The sequence below is a fragment of the Orbicella franksi genome, chromosome 7 (genome assembly GCF_964199315.1).
Source record: "Orbicella franksi chromosome 7, jaOrbFran1.1, whole genome shotgun sequence".
Lineage (NCBI taxonomy): Eukaryota > Metazoa > Cnidaria > Anthozoa > Scleractinia > Merulinidae > Orbicella > Orbicella franksi.
This window is the reverse complement of record NC_138151.1, coordinates 4918370-4942214: the sequence shown is the minus strand read 5'-3', so window position 1 is coordinate 4942214 and position 23845 is coordinate 4918370. Positions and strand designations below refer to the sequence as shown.

The following is a 23845-nucleotide window of genomic DNA, read 5'->3' as shown; positions in this document are numbered from 1 at the left end:
AACCAAGGTTGAATTAGGAAGAATCTAGCCAATGAAATCATGTGTCCCCACAGACGGTCTCCAGAGCCTGCCTTTCCTCGCGCCAAGCCTCCGCCGGTTAAGAGATACAGGTAGTTTGTGGGACGAGAATGGTAACGAGCCCGAAGTGTCTGGAATCCCTTGAGACTGTTCGGGCATTTGTTATATTCCAACATGGCGGCTGCATTTGATCCTTTCAGTTAGCCGGCAAGTAATGGGTAGACACAGCTCAGATTCGGACGACGATAGGCGAAAGAAACACAGATCTTCCAGGAAGCGTGAAAGAAGAAGTCGAAGTCGAGAACGGCGAAAGCGGTCGAGATCCCGCGATCGAAAACGAAGCAGATCAAGAAGCAGTAGTTATGAAGATTACAGACGCAGCAGGTTTGTATAAAAACCCAGGCTACAATCTCCAGCTTATTTCTTCCCCCTGTTATCTATGGTTTAAACCAAGTAGCTAAATCTTATCGTTAGTTTTTCTTTCCTTTTTCTTCCATGGGTCACACCACAGATCAAGTCGAAAAGGTAAGGTGACATTGAACCAACTTTTTTCTTAGCGAGGTTAATCAAGAGAAAATTCTAGAATAAAGGGTGCTGTTCTACCCAGGGCATGTATTTAAGGCTTTCTTTATTCTGAGTAGGGCCAGGAATCGAACCCCCAGCACACTGCACATCCAACTGGCAAAACGTGGGTCAAGCACCCTCACCCCCACCGCCCCCCCAAAAATAATAATAATAGCTAAACATGGATCAAGTACCCTCCCCCCCCCCCCCCGTACCACCATTGCCTTGTTAGAGTTAACTCAAGTGATAAGAATCCTGGGAATAATCAGAAACTTTATTTGAAATGATTTTCCCAAAACATTGCTTGTTCCTTCAAGTGGTATGTAAAGCTTGGTTCATATGTGCAGCTCAAATGCAAATGCAAGGAAATGCACTTGTGAGCTAGACTCTACTCAGAACCCCTTAATTTGCTCAGTTAATCACTGTTGTGATATATTTGTAGATCGCAGGTATAGCCGATCAAGCAGCAGCAGAAGCTATAGTAGTAGTTCAAGTGACAATGAAAGCAGGAGAAGCAAAAAAGATAAAAAGTAAGATAAAACTCTTTGTAAAATATTCTGTGGTGTTTGTTTCTTTCTCTTATTATTGTTCTACCATTACATGCTACAATTGAACAAAGAAAATATAAATGAAATTTAGCAAATGCAAACAACTGAGTGTTTTAAGGGAGATGGGCACCAGTACCGGTAGTTTTAAAGATGATTTTCAGGTCATACTGCGCACTCTCGAGAGTTGGTTTGTGTGCAAAAGTTGAGCTCTGTCACAAAACAGAAATAAGCTACCTTAAGGCCATCTTACTCAAGAAGACTTTTCTTCTAACTTGAACTACAACAGCAATGGCTCCAAAACAGAAGTGATGTTTCTGACAATATTCATTTTCTCTCTATTTATGCAGGAGTTCAAGTTCTCAGGTGAGCTAGTGGCAAGTTTGTACAGTTGAACTCTGTTATCTTGAACTCTTGAGGCAACCTCGTCCCAGGGTCTCTCATCTTACCGCCCCCTGAAGTGAGCGAGGAGACCCTGGTTGGGTCTGGTCACGTGCCACTTTGACAATTGAGAACATCAGGGAGGGGTCCTTTGTAATAAGCAATTTGTTGCGTTGAGCTTTGTCAAATTCAAAGTATCGCGCTGTGACTTCCATTACTCACGCCGTTTATCAATACTTAGCTTTTAGGCTGAAATTTCGAATAATATTCCAACATTTACCTAAAGGTTAAGCAAGCCTGCCTTGAGGAAATTTACTGGTCTTGATTTTCAGTGTAGCCGTCTTACCCACTGGATTTATGGTAAGTCAGTCATATTTCAACTGTGGACGTCAACTCGACGACAAGCAGCGCAATTTCATCCCACAGTAATTGTTGTTTCTCCTTTGAATGCACTTGATCAAATTGATGCAAAAAACATAAGAATGTCTCTAGGAAAATGTATAGCTTTCTCAAAGTAAAGCTATGGCAGTCTCTGAAGAAAAACTGGACGAAGATAAATATGATATTCGTGCAGCGCACTGTGCTTGCAAACAGTTCTAATCAAATAACCGGGCCCGGCATCACAATATAGAATGCAAGTAAGCAATATGTTCACAGAATATTTTTTCTTTGTCCCTGGAGAGCCAGTACTGAGAGCCTTAAAACATATCTTGCAATAGAAACAAACCTAAACAAAGTATAAGCATGGCATGGCAAATTTATACAGAGGTGTCAAACTCTGAGAAACGACGTGCAGTTATCAGCGGAAACCATGCAGACCTACGACCTCTAAAAATATGCTGTAACACAATCAAACGACTTCACTCTACTTAATATTATATAATTTCCATTTCTTTTAATAACACGGCATAAAAAGTGCCCCTCAGAAACACGCATGAAACAAAGAAAGGTCAAGAGATCGAAAATTAAATGAGAATGTGCACAATTGTCACGAACCGTTGGAGTCACATACACTAATTTATTAACAACACAAGAAAAAAATTTTTTTTTTTCTAGCCTCCTTTTGGTCGAAGTTAAATCCAGTTTATCAGCAATGACAGCGAAATGCCGCAACGAGCTTGTTGTATTATCATTCACGCTCTGCAAAGTTCAGGGCACCGATGGCACAGAGAAACTTCAGTAAATCTTTTCACCCTTTTGCTCCTTTCGAAGTGACCTTATCTTTCAATGATCAATAAAAAGGCCCTGAATTCTCTAAAATTATTTAATCGCCATTCACAAGACCTACACTTCATTCTGAGGTAAAGATGAGTCAAAGATCTTCCATACACAGCCTCGGCAGTGGTGTGCAATTCTCCATTCGCCTTCTTGAGGAGATTTTTGCAATATGTAACGTCCTTCACCGAACCACACAACCTTCAGCGACTTGGATTTCCGTTTTCCTCAGCGTTTGCAGAATATTGCCACCGGACATTGCTGCAGAACATATCGTTCTTGGTTTACTTTGGTGACAACACATCCCGCACTACCGTAGGCTAAGTATAGACAAAATTCCTACTAGGCCACCCATCCCTTCAATAACTTAATTGTCATCCCCCAGATTCTGGGAGACGCGTGACCAGACCCAACCAGGGTCTCTCCTTGCTCACTCCAGGGGACGGTAAGATGAGAGACCCTGGAACAAGGTTGCTCTCGAGGGAAACAAAAACAGTTTGAAATAGCAGAACTTTGAAAATAGCCAATAGTAAATGACTGAAGGGCAAATCCAAGAGAAATGATTTTGAGTTTGAAATAACGGAGTTCAATTAGCAAGGATAAGAATTGGTGAGGTAGGAAGACAAGGACAAAAGAGACCAGAAGTTACGAACGAGCCAGCCACATGTATTTAACAAAGCCATTTACATATTTCCAAAGTAAAGGTGGTCATATTTTAGTTTCAAATTTACCATGTGGCCAGAGTGGCAAGTCAGTGCCCTGAAGTATAATATTGACCAATACTCTTCCTCTTGGTTAGTTACATAGTTGCAAACTTTCTAACCTTAGAGAAATAGGATCTTTATTGAAATCTGGGGTGTACCATGGATTTGGGAGAATGTGAAATGAGTTTTGGATTCTGTTTCATTTTTCAACTTAGATCTCATTACAAATTTTACCTCTTCTTTCTTAAAGAGCTCAAAGGAAAAAACAAAACAAAAGATGAAGAAAGCTCTGGCAAAAGCAGGTAATGTGTGAACATCATTTTGAGTTTTTTTTCTTTTGTTTCAACTTCCATTTTATTGTGAATCTTAAAGGAGCTCAGTCACAACTTTTGTGTATATTGAAAAGTTTAGACTCAATTTTTCAAATTCATCATTTGTAATCCGTGTTAATCTTCTCCATCCTTAGCCATCCTTGTTCCTTTATGGTTTATCATTATCTCTTTGGTGTTTTTCTATCTTATTAAACTGTTATTTTCAGGTTTCCTACCATTTAAAGGTATTTTTGTTTGTGGCCAAAATAACTCAAAATACCGTGAGTGAGCCCCTTTACCTTGAAATGCACTTTTCTATTAATGATTTTGTGAACAGAATCCAAAGATGAAGTCCTGAAAAGAGACAAAGCTACAAAGGAATTAAGTGAGTCCTTGTATATTATTATTATTGTTGTTGTTATTGTTATTATTGTTATTGTTGTTTCTGTTATTGCTAGTGTTAGTGTTAGTGTTGTTGTTGTTGTTGGTGGTGTTTATGTTATTATTATACATTGTAGTTGTCATCTGTCTTCTCATTGGCTAAAAGCCTACAGTTAATTCTGGGATACAGCGCAACCTACAGATTATTCACTAATCTGCTAGCAGATTACTGAATAATCCACAGGTTGCACGTACAATGCATGATTTCCAAGAACAGTGTCAAGTTCACAGACAGTAAAGTAAGAACATGGTTTGTCGAAAATAAACTGTGTTTGGTGTGTTCGGTGTGTTCGGCTTCAGCTGATAACACTTACCTCAACCTTGATTATTCCTGATATCACAAAAATCTCATCCAATAATTGTTTATTATTTTTAATCATTTTGCTATGTAAAAACTTGACAGCTATCATGGACTTTCTGCTATTTCATTGGATAATTTGAATTCAGTGTGGTAAATGTTGTTGATAATTATTTTATGGTGGGAGTATATAGGAAACTGCCATCCAAAGAAAATGGGGGTAGAAGACAATAAGGGTGTGTTTCTGTTTATTTTCACAAATTATTTATCAGTTGATTTTTTTATTATTTTTCCAACAGAGCAGCTAGCACCTAACAAGGAGGCTATATTACAGATAGAAAGTAATGAGTTTGTGCCGCAGTCATTCAGTTCATCTGCAGGCTCGAAAGACCAACAGGTAACAGAAATTCCTTTTAAGATATTTTGCCAAGAATTGTTTTGAGCTGAGAAGGTTGTATGGAAGACTTTTTGGATCAAGGGCATAGCTTACCAAGCACCAAATGTTTTACTGTCTCCCGTATTCTAACTGTTGCACTGTCTTAGCTCAGTTCGTAGCTAATTTCTTATTGACCTTGATTTTTGGTGCAAATTTTTTTATGGAAATTTGTAAAAGCTTAGCCTGCGAAAACAGCCATCTGCGCTCCCTTCCATGAGTCATCAGTTTGAAATTTTTGCCAGTAACTCGCAGACGTCCCTATTGTGAGGTGCCACTCAGGGTGGGGAGCAATGAAGGAGGGCTGTTTTTGAATGCTAGTAAAAATTGGAAAAAAGTATTTTTTAAACATTTTTAATTGCGCATTCTAAATCAGATCAATCTGTTCCTGTACAGCCTATTTTAATCTATGCAGTTCAATGAAAGCAAAAATGAACCCAGCAAATTGAAGTGTGTAAACTGGCTTATTTGAATGAGCCAACTAATTAAGTCAACAAATGTTCACTTGCAGATTAGCCTCAGCTGTTGTTGAATGTTTGCTTGTTTATTTCTCTGACAGTTTGGTGGAAAAGACATAGATGATAGTCATGAAGCAGCCATGTTTGGCGCTGGTGGTACAGTGTCACAAGTTACTCCGTCGTCTACTGCTGCTGCTTTACCTGATGTGAAGACCACACCACAGCCAGTTATGACACAATCAGTCGATAAGGAGGGTCTGTTTGCTTCATGGGTAAGAGAGTTTTTATGGTTCAGATAAACTTATGGTGGGTCAAATGTTGGTGAAGGGCTAACTTTAAAATGGTTGTCACTGGGAATTTGTTTCTTGATAACGTTTCCTATTTTAACTATTCCTATTTTGTTATATGGGACTCTGATGACACTATTTAATGCAAACAGCTGGATCAATAAAGTAACAGGTAACTGTGAAGAACAGCTCCCCGAAAAAACCCTTGGCCTACTATCGGCCAACAGTTTAGGTTCAACCGTTTACTAGTTAGTTTCATATGCTAACCAGTTCCTTTGGAGCATCAAACCAGGCTAGGTGGAATCCTCGAAAAGGGCAGAACATGAGTCTTGCGACCAACTCGTGTAACATTTGTGTTAATCTTCATTGTTTCTTCAGCTTCACGAAGACGAAGAAACTAAGACGGCCCGCTGGATAACCAAGTTGAAAAAGATGCGACAGGAACTACTGGCAGCAACGTAACTGAAGTAAATAGTTAGAACTAAGACGCAAATATCCTATATAGCCCACGTCTTATTTATATTAAAGAAAACTTCTCAAGCAGTTTTTTCCTCAGTCTGTTTTATTGAAAATAAATTTAAGTCTTTTCTTGTTTTGTTTTCCTCAAACAGTTCCAAATGTTAAATACGCCACTTCTGTTGTGTTCAACACAAAAAATTCTCGGCTGATATAAACTTATCTAAGATTGTTTTCAAACTTTCTTAAAACTTATATTTACATAGGAGCTCTCATTATCTTTCTTTACATAACTTCCTACACTCTAGCGTACAAAAAAACGTCTGGGTAATGTAGATAACTTAATTGAATGGTATTGTGGAAAATTCACGTAACGGGAAACAGTTTCTGCTCGAGATCTAAACGATTCCAGCATTAATTTCGTAACACCACTCCTCTCTTCTTTGAAGAACTATTGCTTATATTTTCCTTGATGCCATTAAGCTCGAAAGCTTCCAATGAAGTTAACGGTATGAGTGTTTTTGTTTCGATTTTTTTTCTTTTTGAAATCAAGCTATTCCGGTCTTTCTTACTTCATCCGGTAGTTTTGATTTCCCCTTATTTAAATTAACGTTTGCTTTCAAAAGTAGCAAGAAACTTTATGTTGTAATGTCAAGGGAAAGCAGGCTACCTCTTCAAACTCCAATGCAGCTAATGATATTATATTTTCGTTATTAAAAAGTGAACTTTGTATAAAAATAACAATTCAAATAAAACTTCGATTACCAATGAGATCAAGGGTTTATTATCATTGTCATTATCCTGGTTAGAAGCTTGGTAACTGTGTGAAAACAAGATATTACGCAAATACGGTCTACTTCTAAAGTGAAAGGAATATCTTTATGGCCAAAAAAAATAAACAAATAATAGCATATTTAATTAAGAGTTAGTAACGAGTTAGTATAAATTTTCCACGGATCAACAGTCGTAGTCGCAGATCAGATCTTGAACGTAACCGTAGACAACAAACGCGATATACATGACGAAAAAGGAGAAACCAATTTTTCTGTTCAATTTAAACCGTACACTCGCAAAAATCCCGAGGGCGATGAGTAGAATAAGAAACAAAATGAAACCAAATTTGACGTGCGGTACCATCACAAGACTTCCTGAAGAAAGCATTTCCTAAAGGAACAAAAACGGCAAACGTCAGTTGAGAAATATTATACGGAAATTACCGAGAAATACAGAATTTTGAGACACCTGCAATGAGGCGCTGTTAAATAGAACGCACGTGCTTTCGCGGGGTACAGGAGGAAGGAAGAAATCAAGACGTTTCTAGGCGTGAAATTAAAGTCGACATAGAGATTTTTTAATAGAAGGTTTTTGTTGTTTGTTGTTGTTGTTGTTCAACCTTTACCTTCTTGGTCATTAGAATGTAATATTTCACCATACATAAGATAAAGAATAAGTCACTTTTCTAGCGATGATTATTATTTTCTTTTAAGGGTAGGTGAGCATGTTAGTTGATGTTGAAACGATTACTTGCCTCTCAGAGAAGCTTAAATGCAAAGAAAAATCAGCAGTGTTGTTACCAGCCACACTAATGCGTTTTTGAAAGTATCCGTTTTCGTCTCAATGAAACGAAGCAAAATACTTTCGACCACACTAGCGTTTTCGAATGAAAACGCATACTTTTTGATGCGTTTTCGCCTATCGTCCACACCAAAACGTTCAAAAACACCAATCGAAACGACAGTAGACGGCGCTTATTTTCGGCACCGTTTTCAAAAGCCTCCGTACGTTTCACCTATCCACACTAGAAACGATGCGTTTTCAAAAGGCTCCACTTTTGAAACCGTTTTCATCAACGTTTTCGGTCGTTGAAGTGTGGTCGGGGCGTTATCATGCTCAGTAAGTTAGCGCAGTGCATACTGGCACTCATTTTAGTTTCGGAAAGCCATCTATAGAGATGTGAATTAAGCCAGTTTGAGCTAAGAAGGCGGATATTTCTATCTTTACCTCTTCAACTGGTGTTAGTAAATGGATAGGTTCCAGGTTATCAATCAAGGTTCTGATAACAAACGGCAAGCCAATGCCAAGGTTGATGTCAAACACGTTTGATCCAATGGCGTTTGAAACAGCCATGTCTCCAAATCCATCCCGTGCGACAATGATTGAGCTCAAAGCATCCTGAAATGATGATATGATTATTTTATGCAGTATCATAATCCATCGAATATTTTCGCTCGCGCGCCATCAATCTAAACGTGTCAGGTGACTGAATATGCCCCAGCTAAAACTGGGGAATATCCGAATGATATTCCCCAATTTTCAACACTGCACCTGTTGATAAAAATATTTGAAGGATAATAGACATAATAGCTTCCATTTGGCGAGAAAATATGCTCGGATATTTGGTAAAAACAGAAGTGACACACTCGGCTATCTCCTCTTGTGCCACTTTTTCAGTTGTTCTTACCACATTTTGACGTCATCTGTGATCTATTTAACAATTAGATTATGAGGTCGAGATTTCTATCGCGTGATAGTTGACGAGCGCGCAGCCCGAATCAACTATCACGCATAGAAATCGAGAGCGAATAATCTTATTGTTTTACTATAAATCTATTAGTCGTTCAAAAATTTAATCCAAATCCTCTTCAAAGACACTTCGAAAACACAAGGAAGCGGGCCCCTAGCGCACTGTGCTACGCTACTCACTATCTACAACAGAATAGATAGTGAGTAGCATAGCCAATCAGAGAACGGCATTCGTGATAGAACGCTAGTAGATTTATACTGAACAGACGCACGGTAACATGGAGTCTATTTGTAGATAACCTCCAAAGGGAAAGATTGTTCTTTTATTGTGGTAATGGCGAGGCTGATGATAAAAGCTCTGGAATCAATTACTTACCGGAACACTAGTGCCGATGGCAATGACTACTAATCCCATGGTAAACTTGTCCACGCTAAGAATGCATCCCGATCGCCCAACCAACGTTACCATGGCAAAGCTTAAAATGGCTATCCAAACGATAGACATCGTGAAGGAAGCTAGGAAGTACTTGCGGTTGTGTGGCTTACTGCAATCCGGAATAGTCCAGGTAAACATACAGATAAATGGAAAGCTCAGTACAAATAATACCCAACCAAGGAAGAACTTAAATGGAGCGAGAACGCCTCCCTCCACAGGGTACTCTGGGAACTCAGCAGACACTGCGGGTAAACATGGGCAAGGCCTCATTTTCTCTTGTTCCTCCTCGTCTGCTTTTACATCAGCCATGGATTCCATGCCGACTTTTGTCTCCTTATCATCGTCCATAGGTACTGTGTGGGCATTCCCGTTGGCATCCACGTGAACAACAGAGACCGTTGGCTGGTCCGCCATATCTGCTCGGCGTTTGGCGTACTCTTTCATCACTTGTTTCTGTGCCATGGATTTGAGCCTAAGTCCTTCCCCTGGGGTAAGGAATCCGACGGAGCTCCTTCGGTGTGCCTTAGGGTCATAAATGTCTCTTAGAGTCGGATATGATACGGACAGTCGAGGCTTAACTTGAGGCCCGGAATGGTGGCTGCGTCCCAGGGATAGATTGATCTGTGATTGAAAACGGAAATCGATCGAAAAGTAGAGACCGAAATTAAAAAAGGTGTTTGAGATGTTGGTTAGCAAACTATCTCTCTGGGAAACTATCTTTCTGTGAAATTATCACGGTGACGGTGACGATCGCTAGGATTTGATTGTTGTGAATGTTCTGTTTTATTGCTTTCTATTTGAGGTACTCCGCAGTTTATAACCACGACAAAATTTTGAAAAACATTCCGCCGAAAATAGTAGAGTGAATGGTGGAATGCACTAAGCCCCGGCCAAACGATTGCAACATTACAACGCAACATATCGCAACATTGTTGAGCGCATCCTGTTGCGCGCGTTTGGCCACCCTGTTGCGACGTGTCAGGTGTTGTTGGCTCAAGTTTGAAAATGGTCGAATTTGAGCCAACAACACCCAACATGTCACAACAGGTTGGCCAAACGCGCGTAACATGTTGCGCCCAACATTGTTGCGATATGCTGCGTTGTAATGTTGCGATCGTTTGGCCGGGGCTTTAGTTCACTAATTTGTTTTTACTTTTTCAATGCTATCAATGTTGCTATGGCGACCTTTTCTTCTGCTACTTCTTTACCTCATTCCTGACAAAGTAAATCGCTTATAACTTGACACTACTGCGAGTCATCATAACTAACAAAATCAACTTCAAACATCTGTCTATCTAAGTTTGCTGTCTCTACTACTGATTTGCCTCTGCAGTGATCTGTACCATCCCTGAAGCACAGCTGCCATTCTTCCTGTTTTCCTCGACTGCCAACCACCTCTCTACATCAATGTAAGAGAATTAGCATAGATTTTACCTTCTTAGAACAGTTTCTTTACTGCGAAGTAACCTTTCTGCGAAGTGGCAATGTTCCTATTTTAAGACAGGTCATCCTTCGAGATTCATTTAATTAGCACCAACACGCGGAAATTATAGGTCGATTCTACTTGAGCATACCGGCGATACGTTAGTCGATAACTTTCTTTATAACTATACTCGTCACCCGTCCACATGACTATATAGTAATACCCAGTTTTCTACGATAACCGTGAGCAATTCATATTGAGAAAATATTGTGTCGTTTTTGACTTACAGAAATAGAGTAACATTTTAAATATAAATAAATAAAAAATAAATAATTTACAATATTTAGAGAAGATTCCACGTCAGCCATAGCTAGTTTTCACGCGGATTCCCTATCCAGGTCGGATCAATTTCATCACAGAAAGACTCAGGGCATATCCCAAATAACAAGATGGTCCAAAGCTGAGCTACATCAGATTTTAACACGATATTTTAGAGCATACTAACATATGTGTGCTTACAAATGACTTGGAGAGCTGCCCTTTGTTAGCATGTGTAAATCTGTGTCTTGTGTCGCTGGGGTTTGGCGTTAAGTACATCTGAGAGTTGTCCCCCTCACCCTCGTGGCTCTCCTGGAAGGTAAAGAAAGAAATAGCTGCTGTCAATACAAGAACTGAATCAGCCATATGTTGGATAAGTCGCATATTTAGAGGCAAAGAAAACACTGAAATTTTGTACATTTAGCCTCAAAGCCAGAGTAGAACTCGGGTTGAAACTCAGGTTAGAACTAAGCTTTTGAAACTATTTCACCAGTAAGTCCAGTATTTTCCGAGCTGTATACCCGGGCCTGGTTACTCAACATTGCTTCTTACCAACGATTTTAGAGGAGGTAGCTTTCCTGCTGGTGTGCCTTGCCGACCTTGAAGTATCGCAGCAGAGGAACTTTGTGCAGTCTGATCAGCCTGAATATCGATGTCACTACTGACAAACTGTGTTACTTCTGTGTTTTGAGGGCTGACTTGTCCTCCCTTGTGCCTAAAAGAATAACATGACGAGAAAAATGATCGGAAGCCTGTAGTGTGACTAAAAAGTTCTCGTAAGAGTGATACATTTTCGTGTGCATGCTTACAGTTTTAACGGGTTTTGGCTTTTGTAAGGGTTCAAAAAGTGTGATTTGATGTCATTTTTTCACAAGCCAGAGCTTTCTATTTTCATATATACAAGAAAAATACAGCACGGGCCTTAACGGTCTTAACGAGTATTCTAAAATATCGAGTGTTTTTTGAGAGTATGATTCAGGGCATTAACGTTTTAAGCATGCTTTATGATACAAATTTACGTCAGATTTACACTTTTTGTATAAAAACATGGCTTTTACGCCGAGTACCGCGATGTATACTCTGTTAAATTAACTCAGGTATTTAGCCTTTATATGACACACCCACTCTAAAGACAGTTACAAGACTTGTTTATTCCAAAATTTGTCTACTCAGTTGTCATTTAGAGAAGTCAAGGTCTAAATATTACCGTTTACAATAGTATTTAAACAAAGTTTTTACTGCATTCATATTTGTTCGTCATAATTCTTAGAAGGGAGATTTTATTCTTTGTATTTTCTTAATCAAACTTAAAAAGGAAAAACAGAATTATTTTGTACTAACAGTGTATAAGACGCCAGCGGAAGCTCTTCGTCTCTTGAGGTGATTCTGCTCGGTGACCAATAAACAGGACCGTCGGTATTAGAAAAAAATGTTTGTTTATGAACTTATTCAAATAAACATAATTCACTGAATTATAAATATTACACCTACCGTTTACACAGCTGCTTACATGCACCGAACTCCGTTTACACTGTTTAATTGCACTTAATATTTGAACAAGGACTGAGATTCAGTTTGAGTTTAAGACTGTTAAAACGGCGATACGCGTAAGCATGCACACGAATGTTTAGGTATGAACGTTGTCGCTAACTCGCTCCCTCGCTCTCCCTTGCTCTCCCTCGCTTCAACTATGCTCTGTGGTTTAACAGATTTTGATCTTCGGTAGAACTGCACGTGCTCGTGTCGTTTTTCTTTTCTGCCGATATAACAGCTACAGGTAGAGATGTCGGCTGATTCTGACATAGTAGAGGACTTGCATATATTTATCACAGAACGTTTCACATTTCAGTAGAAAGAATATACGTACAGGAATATACGGAGTTACTTACTTAGCTCCAGCCATTAACCCCATTAACCGACTGTTGAACTTCATCAAAACTATGTAAAGAAGGTAAAGGACTAGGAGAATTATAGACTCGTGAAGCTCGAACTTGCCATCCCATGCAAACCACGAAAAGAACCCAATTGACAAGGCGTAGCAGACAGAGTCTCTCATTAACGGTCTCCAGTCTAATTGAAGCACCTAAGGAATGTATGAAAATTGCCTTAATCGGTGTTTTGAAGATTGTGCACTACATTATGGCATGCACTCTAATTTCCTTCGCGAAGGTTATGCACAGAAATATGTTTGTCACTTGAAAAATACAAAATAGCTCTTCTTCACTTCACAAGGATGGAAGAGAATAACACAGAAATCGCAAAATATTGTTTGTTGAGAACACGTTATCAAAACAAGAGACCTCTTTGCTAAAATCATGACGAAAACAAACTAGTTGACAAGGCATACCTTTCCAGCCAAAGCCGCAGTAAGAGCAATAATTACAAGCAGGTTGAATACTGCACTCCTGTAACATAAAAGAAAGAACAGCTGAATTTAGTAGCAGTTTCCGGAACTGTACAGATTGTACGTGGAACTGGAACGGCTACGCCTAAAACGTTCTTATAGCCACAGTAATTTTGTTCCTCCCCTTTTCCATAGTGAGCAGAAGAGGCAACTTTAGTGGATAGGGGAGTGTCTCAATCCGGGGGTTACTCCCTTATATGGGCTATATAGGCCGGGTATGTGCGGCCCCAAAGTGTATGGTTTTTTAGCCATTTTGGTCATAAATAGGGTATCGATTTTGGTCATTTTGGTCTGAAATAGGGAACGGTTTTTGCATCTGGTTTTTCTTGTCTTGAATTCGGTTTTTTTTTTAGACGAAGATACTTTTTCATAATAATCGATAAGACCATCAACAAAAGCCCTTCCCAATGCCTTTAACGTCACTCTGAACTAGGTAACTAATGACGAGACAGGTCTAAAGCCTGAGCAGGGTACTGATTTAAGTGTCAGGTCTTAGCTGAATAGGGCATCAAATGTTTGGTCAGGTCATAAATAGGGTGGAGAAAATCACAGATTTTGGTGTTAAACAGGGTAAAGGTTTTGGGAAGCGGGCCGCACACTCCCATCCGATTTTTCTGGGAGTACCTTCCCGGGCCTCTTAAACAGTTTATCAGGTATATCTTTGCAAGCTTCCGGGCTATTTTTGTCTTAAGTCGTCATTACCGGTGATTGGCCATGGTTATCATGCTAGTAGCATATATGAAACATCTTACCCGACTATCGTTCCAATTCCAACATCGCTCTCGACTGTAACACCTGCGACTGAAGTAAACAATTCTGGGGCAGAAGAACCTGCAGCCATGAAGGTTGCACCCGCAACATCCTCGGAAAGATCTAATTTTTCAGAAATAGCTTCTAACGATGGAACGAAAAAGTCATCGCAAACAATAGCAAGTGCTGTAAAAAACAATATATAAAAAGAGGGAAATATTTAGTCTTACATCGAGGAGAAAAGTGGAAAAATTATTCTATTTTCTCCATTCCTTGAGAGGTAGCTGGGTTAATGAAAATAACAGAAAACAGCGGAGCGGCTGTCGCACGAATGTTATCCTGTCCTTGTACCCACAGTTCCGAGTTATGGGAAGACTTTTCTATAGTTTTTCTCGTTCTTCCAAACGGTGTGCTACAACAACTCTTAAGATACAGGAACAAGCACGTGTACGTAATTTCTTGCCGCTCAAGAATATTTTCTTTAGTAAATACAAAAAGCAACCTTATTTGTTTCCGGTTTGAGTAACTTAAAATTTTCAGTGTGTAAACCATATACATGGCAAAAACATCAAACAAACATGACAATTACGAATTCCAACTGTATTTTACGTTTTGATGTTTGTATAATTACTTTCCGTTAGGTTAAAAAAGCATCAACCAGAATCGTACTTTACCTATGAAGATGACAAGAACGCAAAATATATGTAACGTTAGCCAGCCATATGCCCTAGTGGGAGCCCTCCACGAATCACGATTGGAATAGTTTCTTGCGTGGCCGATTTCAAAGTTGCAGGTTTCCCACTCGACAGTCGATAGCAGATGTCTTGATCGGAAAATTGATTCTGTGGGGAGATTGTAATAAATAATTGAACACTACAGATATGCAAATACTACAAATGATTTATCACACTACAACAATAAAGCAAAGCCGTAAACAGACTTTTAAATCTCTTGCGTTCAAACCAAGTTAAGTTACACGGAAGAATAACTGGAAATAAGTGGGAACGAGTATTCTGGTAGAAATAAAACGCTTTGCCTTTGGACTCGGCTTCGGCGTATCAGTAATATAAACGTTTATAAAGTAATACTTTCAGTGGTTTGGCTGCAGCTATTGTTATCTTTATGTTAACTTCTAAAATATAGTAATACAAATGTCTATTTTGGTATCGCAAACTGTATTGACGATATCTGGATTTTCCGCGAGCATGAACCACATTTGTTAGAAAAAGAAAGACCTGGGGGGCATTTATTTTGCCGACAAAACAATTGCTGAGAACATTCAAAGTTCAATTTACTCCTTAGTAGCTACCTCAGTAGTTCTTCACTGACAAGGATTTTCCGTCGTAACGCTCGAGTCGATTCATGACTTTTTTTTAAGACGATTTGCGCAATAAAAAATTCTTTTAATCTGTTAAAAAAAAAACATGATCTTTCAAAAAAGATATGCATAGCACTCGAATTAACTGGCAAAAATCAGTGGTAAAATTGCTGATCAGAGTGCTCGGATGCTGTAAAAACAGTTAGAGAAAATTGACTTAAAATTTCAAATTTTAATAAGTTACAATAATGTTTTGACGCTATTTGTCTTTTTATTTTCCTTCGCTGCCATTTAAAATTCCTGTCATATTCCCATTATTAAATTTTGTTTAATTTTGAATGACGCGCACACGACTGTCTTTGAGAATCAACCGGCTGATTCTGAGGAAGACGTTTTGCTCAATATCCGGGCAGTCTGAACAAACATATGACCATTTTTGGTCGAAATAGTACGTTTACCTTTCAATTATAACGACAGAATCGGCACATAAGCCACTGCCCACACTTTCAAAAAAAATTGTGCCTCTACAAGTTGAAGATTTGTCACAATCGATTAAATTAGTGCTAGTACTTCAATTTTGTGCAATTTTCATGATGAGAATGCAATTTTTCTTGCTAGAGTTGCAAGCTGAGGGAGTATAAATTTCAAATGGAACAGAAAAACGCGTTTTATTATCCATCTCCAGTCAGTCACCAGAAACAACTACAAACTTCCCACGGTTTTTGCAGTTTTTAGAGATGTTTAGCAGGTCAGTTGTAGTCCCCAGTTGTTTTCAAAGTTTGGCGTTTTCGACAGGTAAACACGCTGGATAATAAATCTGTCATAAAACATTTTAGTCTGTAAATCGTCCACCACAAAACCAAAACATTTCTTAGAATCGCTTGGCATTTCTGAACAAATATCGAGTACTCTCAGAGAGTTTCAACAGTAATTTGTGTTGATTTAAGTCTATGAGAGTTGACTCCGGAGTCAGAGTACGAAATTTTCCAAGAGTAGAAACATCGACTTGTTTTAAAATATGCCCAAGCTCGAAAATTTCCTCAACTACAAAACCAAAATAATACTTGAAATCGTTTGACATTTCTAAACAAAGATCTACTATTCTAAGGAGAATTGAATGAGTTATTTCTTAGAAATTCGATAATAATTTCAGACTGCCGCGGCTGCCGGGTATCTTTGTATTTGGACTCGTTTTACGGGCTCAAAGCCTGTTGACTAAGTTCATAAGGTCATGCAAAAGAAACTGCTATGACCAAGGCCCAAACATCACACAAGCAATACTGCACCGAATCAGCTGCGTTTATAACATGGAACAACGTTTTTTACCCGTTCTGTTATAGCTCTTCAGAAAACTCGCACGTGGAATTAGCGACATACAAAAAAAATTCATCAAAATTCCTTTCTTTTTCTTTTTGTTAATTAAAAACGTCTGCATGTTAGTGGCGTTTTGAATGGCTTTTAACAACATTCAAAGCTGAGGTGCGGAAAAGCAATCAAACTAACAGAATGACGACAGGTGAAGAAAGTGTCTGAATCCTGAAAGTATTTCTTATTCTTTGCCTTTTTACGAGTCCTGTAAAACTCTATTCCCTTTTTTCATAAACGTAGGCCAAAACACACACCAATTACTCCCAGCTCGTGCGATTTATTTGGGTCTTGTGTAACTTGTTTATTGAGCTCCAGTCTTTTGTCACTTACAAGAAGACAGTTCGCAGTTAAACGTCAAAACAAGGAAAGATGTTTGTCATTCCTGTCCTATAAATAATGAAAAAATATGTTCGGATCCAAATTTCTAACATGTGCAAACAATAGCTGACAACAATACACAAAAATTAATAAAAGTGCTAGGAAAAATGCCTTACGACAAACAGTTCACATAGTCTTATCAGGCAGCGACACACAGCTTATTTCGGATATAATGCTTTCCATAGTCTCCTTTAACACGATGAAATCTTGAAGAAAACTGATAAGATAGAATCAACGGTTATTCTACAACAAATATCGACATTTAAGCTTGACTGTTGTATTGTGTGTGGAAGGTCCAATTAATTTGTTCTTTTGTTGTGCCCAAGGTAATTGAAACTTGTGGACAATCGTTTTGCAGTGGTGATGCTGTTGTCGAAATCTAGTAATTAATGGTGGGCTTAGCAAATAGGAAATTCTGCATTTCAGATGACACAAAATTAAGGATGCCTAAATACTAATATATTGTAACTACTGATTAAGCCCGAAAAAAACGTTTTGATTAAATAATGGCACAAAGACAACACAACAAGAAAGATGGTCCATAAAACTAACACAAGCAATTTTTTTTTTTCTCGAATTCTCCTATTTGTCGTATAATTATAGTTTGCTATAATTGTTTTTCTTTTAAACCCCTAATCTGAACATCTTTATTACTCGTGGGAGGAAATTACTTCGTGTCAAAATGAAAAGTGTGCACGATCAAAACTTATTTTGTTCTCCTGCTCTTTTCAACACATCAAACTTATTGCCAAAAAGATATAATTTGCATTTTAGTAATAAATTGACAGGCCTTTTGTAAGCCAAAGGCAATACTTAACACCTTGCCAGCAATTGTTTTTAAACATGCGCACAAGCAAAATAGAATACGAAAAATTGTCTTTTGGGAAAAAGGAATTGAACAATAATGGGATTAGCTTGCGGAATGGAGCCTCATCAAGTTTTAAAAACCGTGTATACATTGTGTTGTAAAGGGTACACGAAGCTCAAGACTGAATTTTGAATATCGCTTATTCTGCTGAAAGTAACAAATCAAATAAATGGTTGGTGATTGTTGCTGGAATACGTTAAATGCATTTCAGATATTGTACTGTCTAAAAGCTTATGTGCAATTAGCGGTATATTAAGAACCTTGATTCAAATATAAATTTTACGTTTACATTAACAAGTTTTAGTGCTGTCCACAAAAAGTATGTTGTGTTAACATTTTTAAGAAGAAACACGTCAGCCAGGCAAGCAAGAATTAAGACATCCTTGGGTTTTTGTGCAGGAAAGGGAAAACAGAGCGAAAAAAATGTGATTGATATTATTGATTAGGTAACTTGGCTCAAAAAACCCGTTTCCTACATATTGTATCCAACATGCTAATAGCCCAGTTTTGTTCTTAATTTTTTTTATCTTCATCGGAGTCTGTCAGTGCTACTACAAATTAAACGAAATAAATTTTAATGCTTGTGTGCATTGTGCAACTGCTAACAAACAAACACATAGCACATCTGGAAACGATTTTATGTTACGAATATAATCGGCACTTTCTTCGAGAGAGTAAATTACCATAGGCAATTACAGGCTTCTTTGTCGAGATAATCGTTCTCATATTAAAGTAAAAAGTGTGGCGATGTCCTTCACTTGCGTAATATTGCCACTTAGAACAGATTTTCCTGTCATGCTTTGATATTTTTTAGCAGTGCTAGCGATTTCTTGGCTGATTTTTGGGAAGATCTTCGCTCAATTAAAGTTAAACAGACTCAGGAAAGTTGTTTTTCGATTACCGTCTTATGGTAATGTTTTGTTTTTCGGAGAATTTAGTTACGCCGGGAGGTGTTTTGCAAAATATATTTTATATAGGGCTGATAGAGTTGTTGTTGTTTTTTTTTATTTTTGTTCGGTCGCTGTCCGGTTTGAGCTCTGCAAACTTCAAACATCATCTTTTGAACGAAGGGTGAAGTGAAAGAATTCGTAATCCGTCTTCTTCGCCTGATTCCTAAAGTTGAAAGGCGCTGAAGATTTCGAATAGACATTTGCTCACCTCAAAACTTAATATTTTATGAAAATTGGCTGAAGATAGATGGAAGAATCGAAATGCCCCGATCTGTTTCGGCGTCTTTATTGCTTACGTAGTTTCTATGGCATTTGCTGCAAACCATAAGGCGGATAAACCACGACAAAGATTAAAACCCAATAATTTTGTTGTTAAAACGTTGTCAAAAAGAGCTGTAGTTCTTACCGTCTGTCAAATCCAAGCCGTCGGCTGCTGCTTTCAGCATTAAACCACAACCAACGAACAGTGATATCACCAAAATACGACGACACAAGATCAGGCATTTTCGAAGCGGCGGCCTCGATGAAAACGTCTTTCTTCCTCTACGCCAGTTCATTTTCGGTGGCTGAAAATTGGATGACAAACAGACATGTGTTAGCTAAACATGATTCGAGTTTACGTCATGAAATATTAAGGACAAATTATGCTTAAAAGTAGTTTAGCCCACTGAAAGCAAAACATCGAAACGCACCCAAGATCTCCAAAAATGCGAGCTTGATAACAAGTTTTTTTCTGATAGCGCTTTTAACTTTTATTTTCACCAATTTCCTGGTTTTTATTTGAGCAATTTAATCTACACTGCTTCAGGAATAAAACTGCTAAACTCAAATATATGGCCTCACGTGTAATAAACACCGTGACAACAGGAAACTCACTGGCTATTATCGGGTTGTCCAAAAGCGGTGTTTGACAAAAACAATTCGGCGAAGAGGTTTGACGTGCCAAAAATGAAGATCACTCAAAACCCAAACAACTGCACATGTTTACGCTGTTTACGGAAATACATTTCTTGCCAACTCCCTGCAGCGATAGTAATCTGTAAGAAAAGCAATCTGAAGTTTTTGATAAGACTTCCAGGTAAAAGTTTGCGCACCGCACACGCTAAATGGAAAACTCTTTTCCTTTCTCTTTCTCGTCGGCGCTTGAAGATTCATGAAAGCTGCATCGAAAACCTAAAAACACTGAAATGCAAACTAATTGAAATTCCCATCGACGATTGTAATTAACAATTTGAATAAATGAACATTTCAACGCGCAATTTTCATTTGTTGAAGGCGAAGTGCGGACAATACTTCATTTCAATATCAAGCTTTATGAGCTTATATGGCGAGATGTCAAGTGGACAGAAAAAACAGCGCTAGATTGTTTTTCTGCCACCTTGCAGCGACGGAGTTTACAAACTGACAGTTAACTGCATGGAAGATACCTCTTGTCCTCAGCTGCATTAGGTTGTGGGCCTTTTTCTCTTCTTTTTCATGCTCTGTCATCCGTTTGATATTCTGTCGACCCCCATAGCCGTTGTAGGATGTGAATCAAGGCTTTCGCCATTCAAAAGCGTTGATGCGTCACGATTACGTCATTGTAACCAAGGTAACGCCCTAATCAAGTGATTTTCGCTCCTTCGGGCCGTGTCTGCCTTGCAGACATCAAAATCTACTGTTGAAAATCATGAATTATTTACCTCTTGGCGGAAAGATGCTTGGAAAAACAAAACATTGTTTATAGTAGAAAATATGATCGCATGAATTAAGAAGCCCGTTTCCAGTCGACAAATATTTTTAAATGTCCTTTAAAACGGCGAACGGCAAAAACATTTTTCTTGTTACAAATGATTAGAAAGAAAAATCTTCAAATTTTGATAAAACCCTTCAAAATTGTGTAATTTTGTTTAAATATGCACCACGCACCTTCAATATTCTATTCAATCTTGACAAAAATTATCGGCAGGAGAGATTGTGGTCTCACGACATCAAAATAATTCTTGCCGCATAATCAAAATATTTCTTTCAACCAGCTTATCGCCAAGACTGTTATTAGTTTTAGGGACCTTTAGCCTTGCAAATGATTTTAAACTGAATCAGTCGAGATTCGTGTCGTTGGGAAATCAAAACCAGTCGGTGAAACGCGAAAGTGCCATTCTCCGATTTTACTGACTTCCGTACAAAAAGCGTTGTTTTGAAAATCTGTGGTAAACTAAAGACCTCGTATTTTTTATGCACTATGAAAACTCTACGAGGCGTTCAAAATTTCAAAAACACTAAATATAGTAGGCCTAGGTCTTGACTGGGCCAGTTGTTTGTCTTTTAAAGTACAAAGCTGTTCAGAACTTAAAAATGAAATTAGCGATCTCCCTAGGAAAGATTTCCAATAAAACCATCTGCTGAATACAATTCCCAACATCTTACATGCAGATTTTCAGATGTCTCGCACGCCATGAATTTTAAACCTCGTTTGCCTGACTTTCTGATCTTCTATTCATGCAAAAGATAAAGCATGGGTCTTTATACATTTAAATAAAGGTAATTTGTACCTACCTCGAATCTGCTTAAAAGAAATACTACCAAGCCGCAAGATCAGTCCGCCTATAGTCAGTTTGTTTTCGTTTCTCACTGAATGAGCACCACCGCAAAATTTCCATCGCAAAATAATATTCGCGCTAGTTTGTCAATAACAGCTGTACAGAGCCAACGAATTTGCTACTAGCCACTTAATAAACCAAAATGTTATGAGAGTTATGATTAATTACTCAGAACAAGTCCCATGAAATAAGCCTTGAAATTTTCTTTCCACCAAGATATTATTATTATCGGCTTTTTTTAAATCGCGGGAAAAACACCCATATTCATTCTGATAAAAAAAAAAAATGAGATGAAACAGCGACACGCATAACTTGCCTTTTTCATTCCGTTGGAAGTATTTACTTTGCGTGTATTTGCAGGAAAGAATCATTGAGAAGTTAAATATGAAAATACGCACGTTCAAAACAAGACTTTACTATTTTTTTTTTCTAAGTCAGTTAACTTCAAACAATCAGCGGGGACACTTGTTGACGTTAACTGAAATGAAAGGTTAAACCTAACCATTTGCATATCGAAAAAAAACTGATTTAATGTTAGGAGATTAAAAATCCTCAGAACGCCATTGTTTCTTCTTTTCGTTCTCAGTGACGCTGAATGGTGCTGTTGATGCATGTAAATTGAGGAATATTAGCTTGGTTGATTATTTTGTTTGTCGCCTATTTGATTTATTTTATAACCTGCTTCCTTTGTTGGTTTAATCGTTTGCAAATCTAAATACACAAAATAATTAATTTCCGATGAGCAGAAAATATAAAATGGAGCCTTGGGAAACCGTCAACTATTGTCGTGCCCAACTCTCTCTTCGTTTCCTTCTCAAGGCTATAAAAATGAGGACGAGGCAGACTCATTTCCAGGCCCCTCTAGCTGGAATTAGAGATTAGCTCAAAAGTAAATCTATGGAAGTTTTTTTTTTTTATATAAGCGTTAGCCCTACAAAAGAAACTTGGAACCACCTTGCACACCAGGAAGTTATCTGGTCCTCGGCGGGGTGACAACCATAATCAAGTCGTGAGATCTATCTCGCCAAAGGTCAAAATAATGTTTCATTATTTGGAGTGATCCCTAATTTCATCTTTAGAGCTAATGCTCACAAAGAAATTCCTGGATTATTACTCAAGCTTCCATAGGAAGAAGGGCGAGTCTAATAATGCTAGCCGTTTTATCTTGGGCGCCAAAAGGGGGTTCGTTCCGTGCTGAAAGCCTGGAAACTGGGGATGAGAACTGCGGCGATTTTACTGCAAAAGTGCCAGGTCTCTGAGCAGTAGTTGAAATGGGCAATGATTAAAATGCAAGATAGTTGTTCTTTCTTGTTTCAGATGGGAACATCTTCATTGGGTTGAGTAAACGTAAAGAGGACTGGGTCGAAAGGCATAGCACAACCAGGCAACCGGAAGTCAAATAGCTGCTAATGGGAGAAACCGCTGGTTGACGCTAGTCCTTGGAACGCGTTAGTATATGAGTGAGAAAATTAGTTCATTGTGATTGGCTGAGAGCAGGCCAATTTATCGTTAATGTTAATGCAGTGCAGTGCACTGCGTAATTTTCTCAGTCATGTAATAAATGAGAAATCGTTCGTCGTGTTTAAAAATTCTTTCAAATTTTCGGAGAATTTTCAAATAACACTATAAGTAAATAAGAGCATTCACATTCAAATACGATTACCCATACTTATCGGTATGATGCCAAGTTTTCATCAAAGGCGTTTTTATACGGTATATTAAACAGGACTGGCCAAGAACGTGCAACTAGCTTACTAGCTCAGAACTGGAACTAGCTTGGAACTGAGGCTAATGCAGCGAGTCTTTTCAAATGCAAATGACATCGTTCCCGTGCATGGGCCTCCCTTGCAAGCTAAGCCCAGTCCAAAGCCGAGAATACGAATATGACCTGATACACGCTGACGTTATTCAGTTTAGGACCTCTAGATCTAACTGGTAAACAACGTTTTTCTTGTCGAAAATAGGTTTATCTCTTATGCAGCTAAAAGCATAAAAAAGTTATTAGATTTTAGAAACACTAAACGCGATCTGATTGGAAATTGACAGTCTAGAACTACCAAACCTACGGCCTGGAATCGTGGCGTTACCAAGCGCCAAAGCTATGGTGTTACCGATATTCGCATAGAAATATCAGAACATTTAAGGCCTTTAAAAACAGTAGCAAGAAAATTGACCTTTTGGGCCTTTTAACCTAACGTAATACTTATTATTAACTAATTAATTGTACAAATGATTGCCACTTTTAAATTTTAGCATAACGGATAATCACTCAAGATTATATTTTATGATATCCTGACACGTTTTTTTTTTTAAATTTGTGCTCGCGAATTACTGATATTTTTCACTTTTAATTCTAATGGGTGGAATGCAAATTAGCTAGTGTGTCATTTTATCTTTCATGTGCTGTCATACCTTAGGG

At 38.3% G+C, this 23845-nt stretch overlaps 2 protein-coding genes across 5 annotated transcripts; one reads left to right on the top strand and one right to left on the bottom strand.

Annotated features, from left to right (window-relative positions):
* The first annotated feature begins 145 nt into the window (after window positions 1-145).
* On the top strand, window positions 146-6856 carry LOC145491754 (uncharacterized). The gene is made up of 9 exons (XM_081471001.1): window positions 146-402; window positions 530-543; window positions 1025-1112; window positions 1478-1493; window positions 3678-3729; window positions 4076-4123; window positions 4777-4874; window positions 5470-5640; window positions 6034-6856. Exons 1-9 carry the CDS (start codon window positions 233-235, stop codon window positions 6115-6117), a joined length of 741 nt encoding a protein of 246 aa, XP_081327127.1. The 5' UTR covers window positions 146-232; the 3' UTR covers window positions 6118-6856.
* A 21-nt stretch (window positions 6857-6877) lies between these two features.
* Window positions 6878-21736, bottom strand: LOC145491751 (sodium/potassium/calcium exchanger 4-like). 4 transcript variants are annotated; one of them, XM_081470998.1, is made up of 12 exons: window positions 21383-21736; window positions 19254-19413; window positions 14640-14807; window positions 13968-14151; window positions 13159-13216; window positions 12701-12894; window positions 12153-12197; window positions 11364-11526; window positions 11013-11123; window positions 9011-9691; window positions 8113-8283; window positions 6878-7275 (listed from the first exon to the last, which is right to left on the bottom strand). In XM_081470998.1, the coding sequence occupies exons 2-12, from the start codon at window positions 19402-19404 to the stop codon at window positions 7069-7071; spliced, it is 2133 nt and encodes a 710-aa protein (XP_081327124.1). In that variant the 5' UTR covers window positions 19405-19413; window positions 21383-21736; the 3' UTR covers window positions 6878-7068. The 4 variants fall into 4 exon arrangements, with proteins under 4 accessions (XP_081327124.1, XP_081327123.1, XP_081327122.1 ...); XM_081470997.1 differs by lacking the exon at window positions 21383-21736 and adding an exon at window positions 19724-21365; XM_081470996.1 differs by lacking the exon at window positions 21383-21736 and adding an exon at window positions 20275-21365.
* Between the last annotated feature and the right edge of the window lie 2109 nt (window positions 21737-23845).

Bases quoted from the DNA above. Each gene is read 5' to 3' on its own strand.
- LOC145491754 (XM_081471001.1), top strand. From the start codon at position 233: ATGGGTAGACACAGCTCAGATTCGGACGACGATAGGCGAAAGAAACAC. The intron at 3,730-4,075 runs GTAATGTGTGAA...TTTTGTGAACAG, and splicing joins GAAAGCTCTGGCAAAAGCAG to AATCCAAAGATGAAGTCCTG. The intron at 5,641-6,033 runs GTAAGAGAGTTT...TTGTTTCTTCAG, and splicing joins AGGGTCTGTTTGCTTCATGG to CTTCACGAAGACGAAGAAAC.
- LOC145491751 (XM_081470998.1), bottom strand. From the start codon at position 19,404: ATGAACTGGCGTAGAGGAAGAAAGACGTTTTCATCGAGGCCGCCGCTT. The intron at 14,808-19,253 runs GTAAGAACTACA...ATCTCCCCACAG, and splicing joins CGGCTTGGATTTGACAGACG to AATCAATTTTCCGATCAAGA. The intron at 9,692-11,012 runs GTAAGCACACAT...TTTCAATCACAG, and splicing joins GGCAGCTCTCCAAGTCATTT to ATCAATCTATCCCTGGGACG.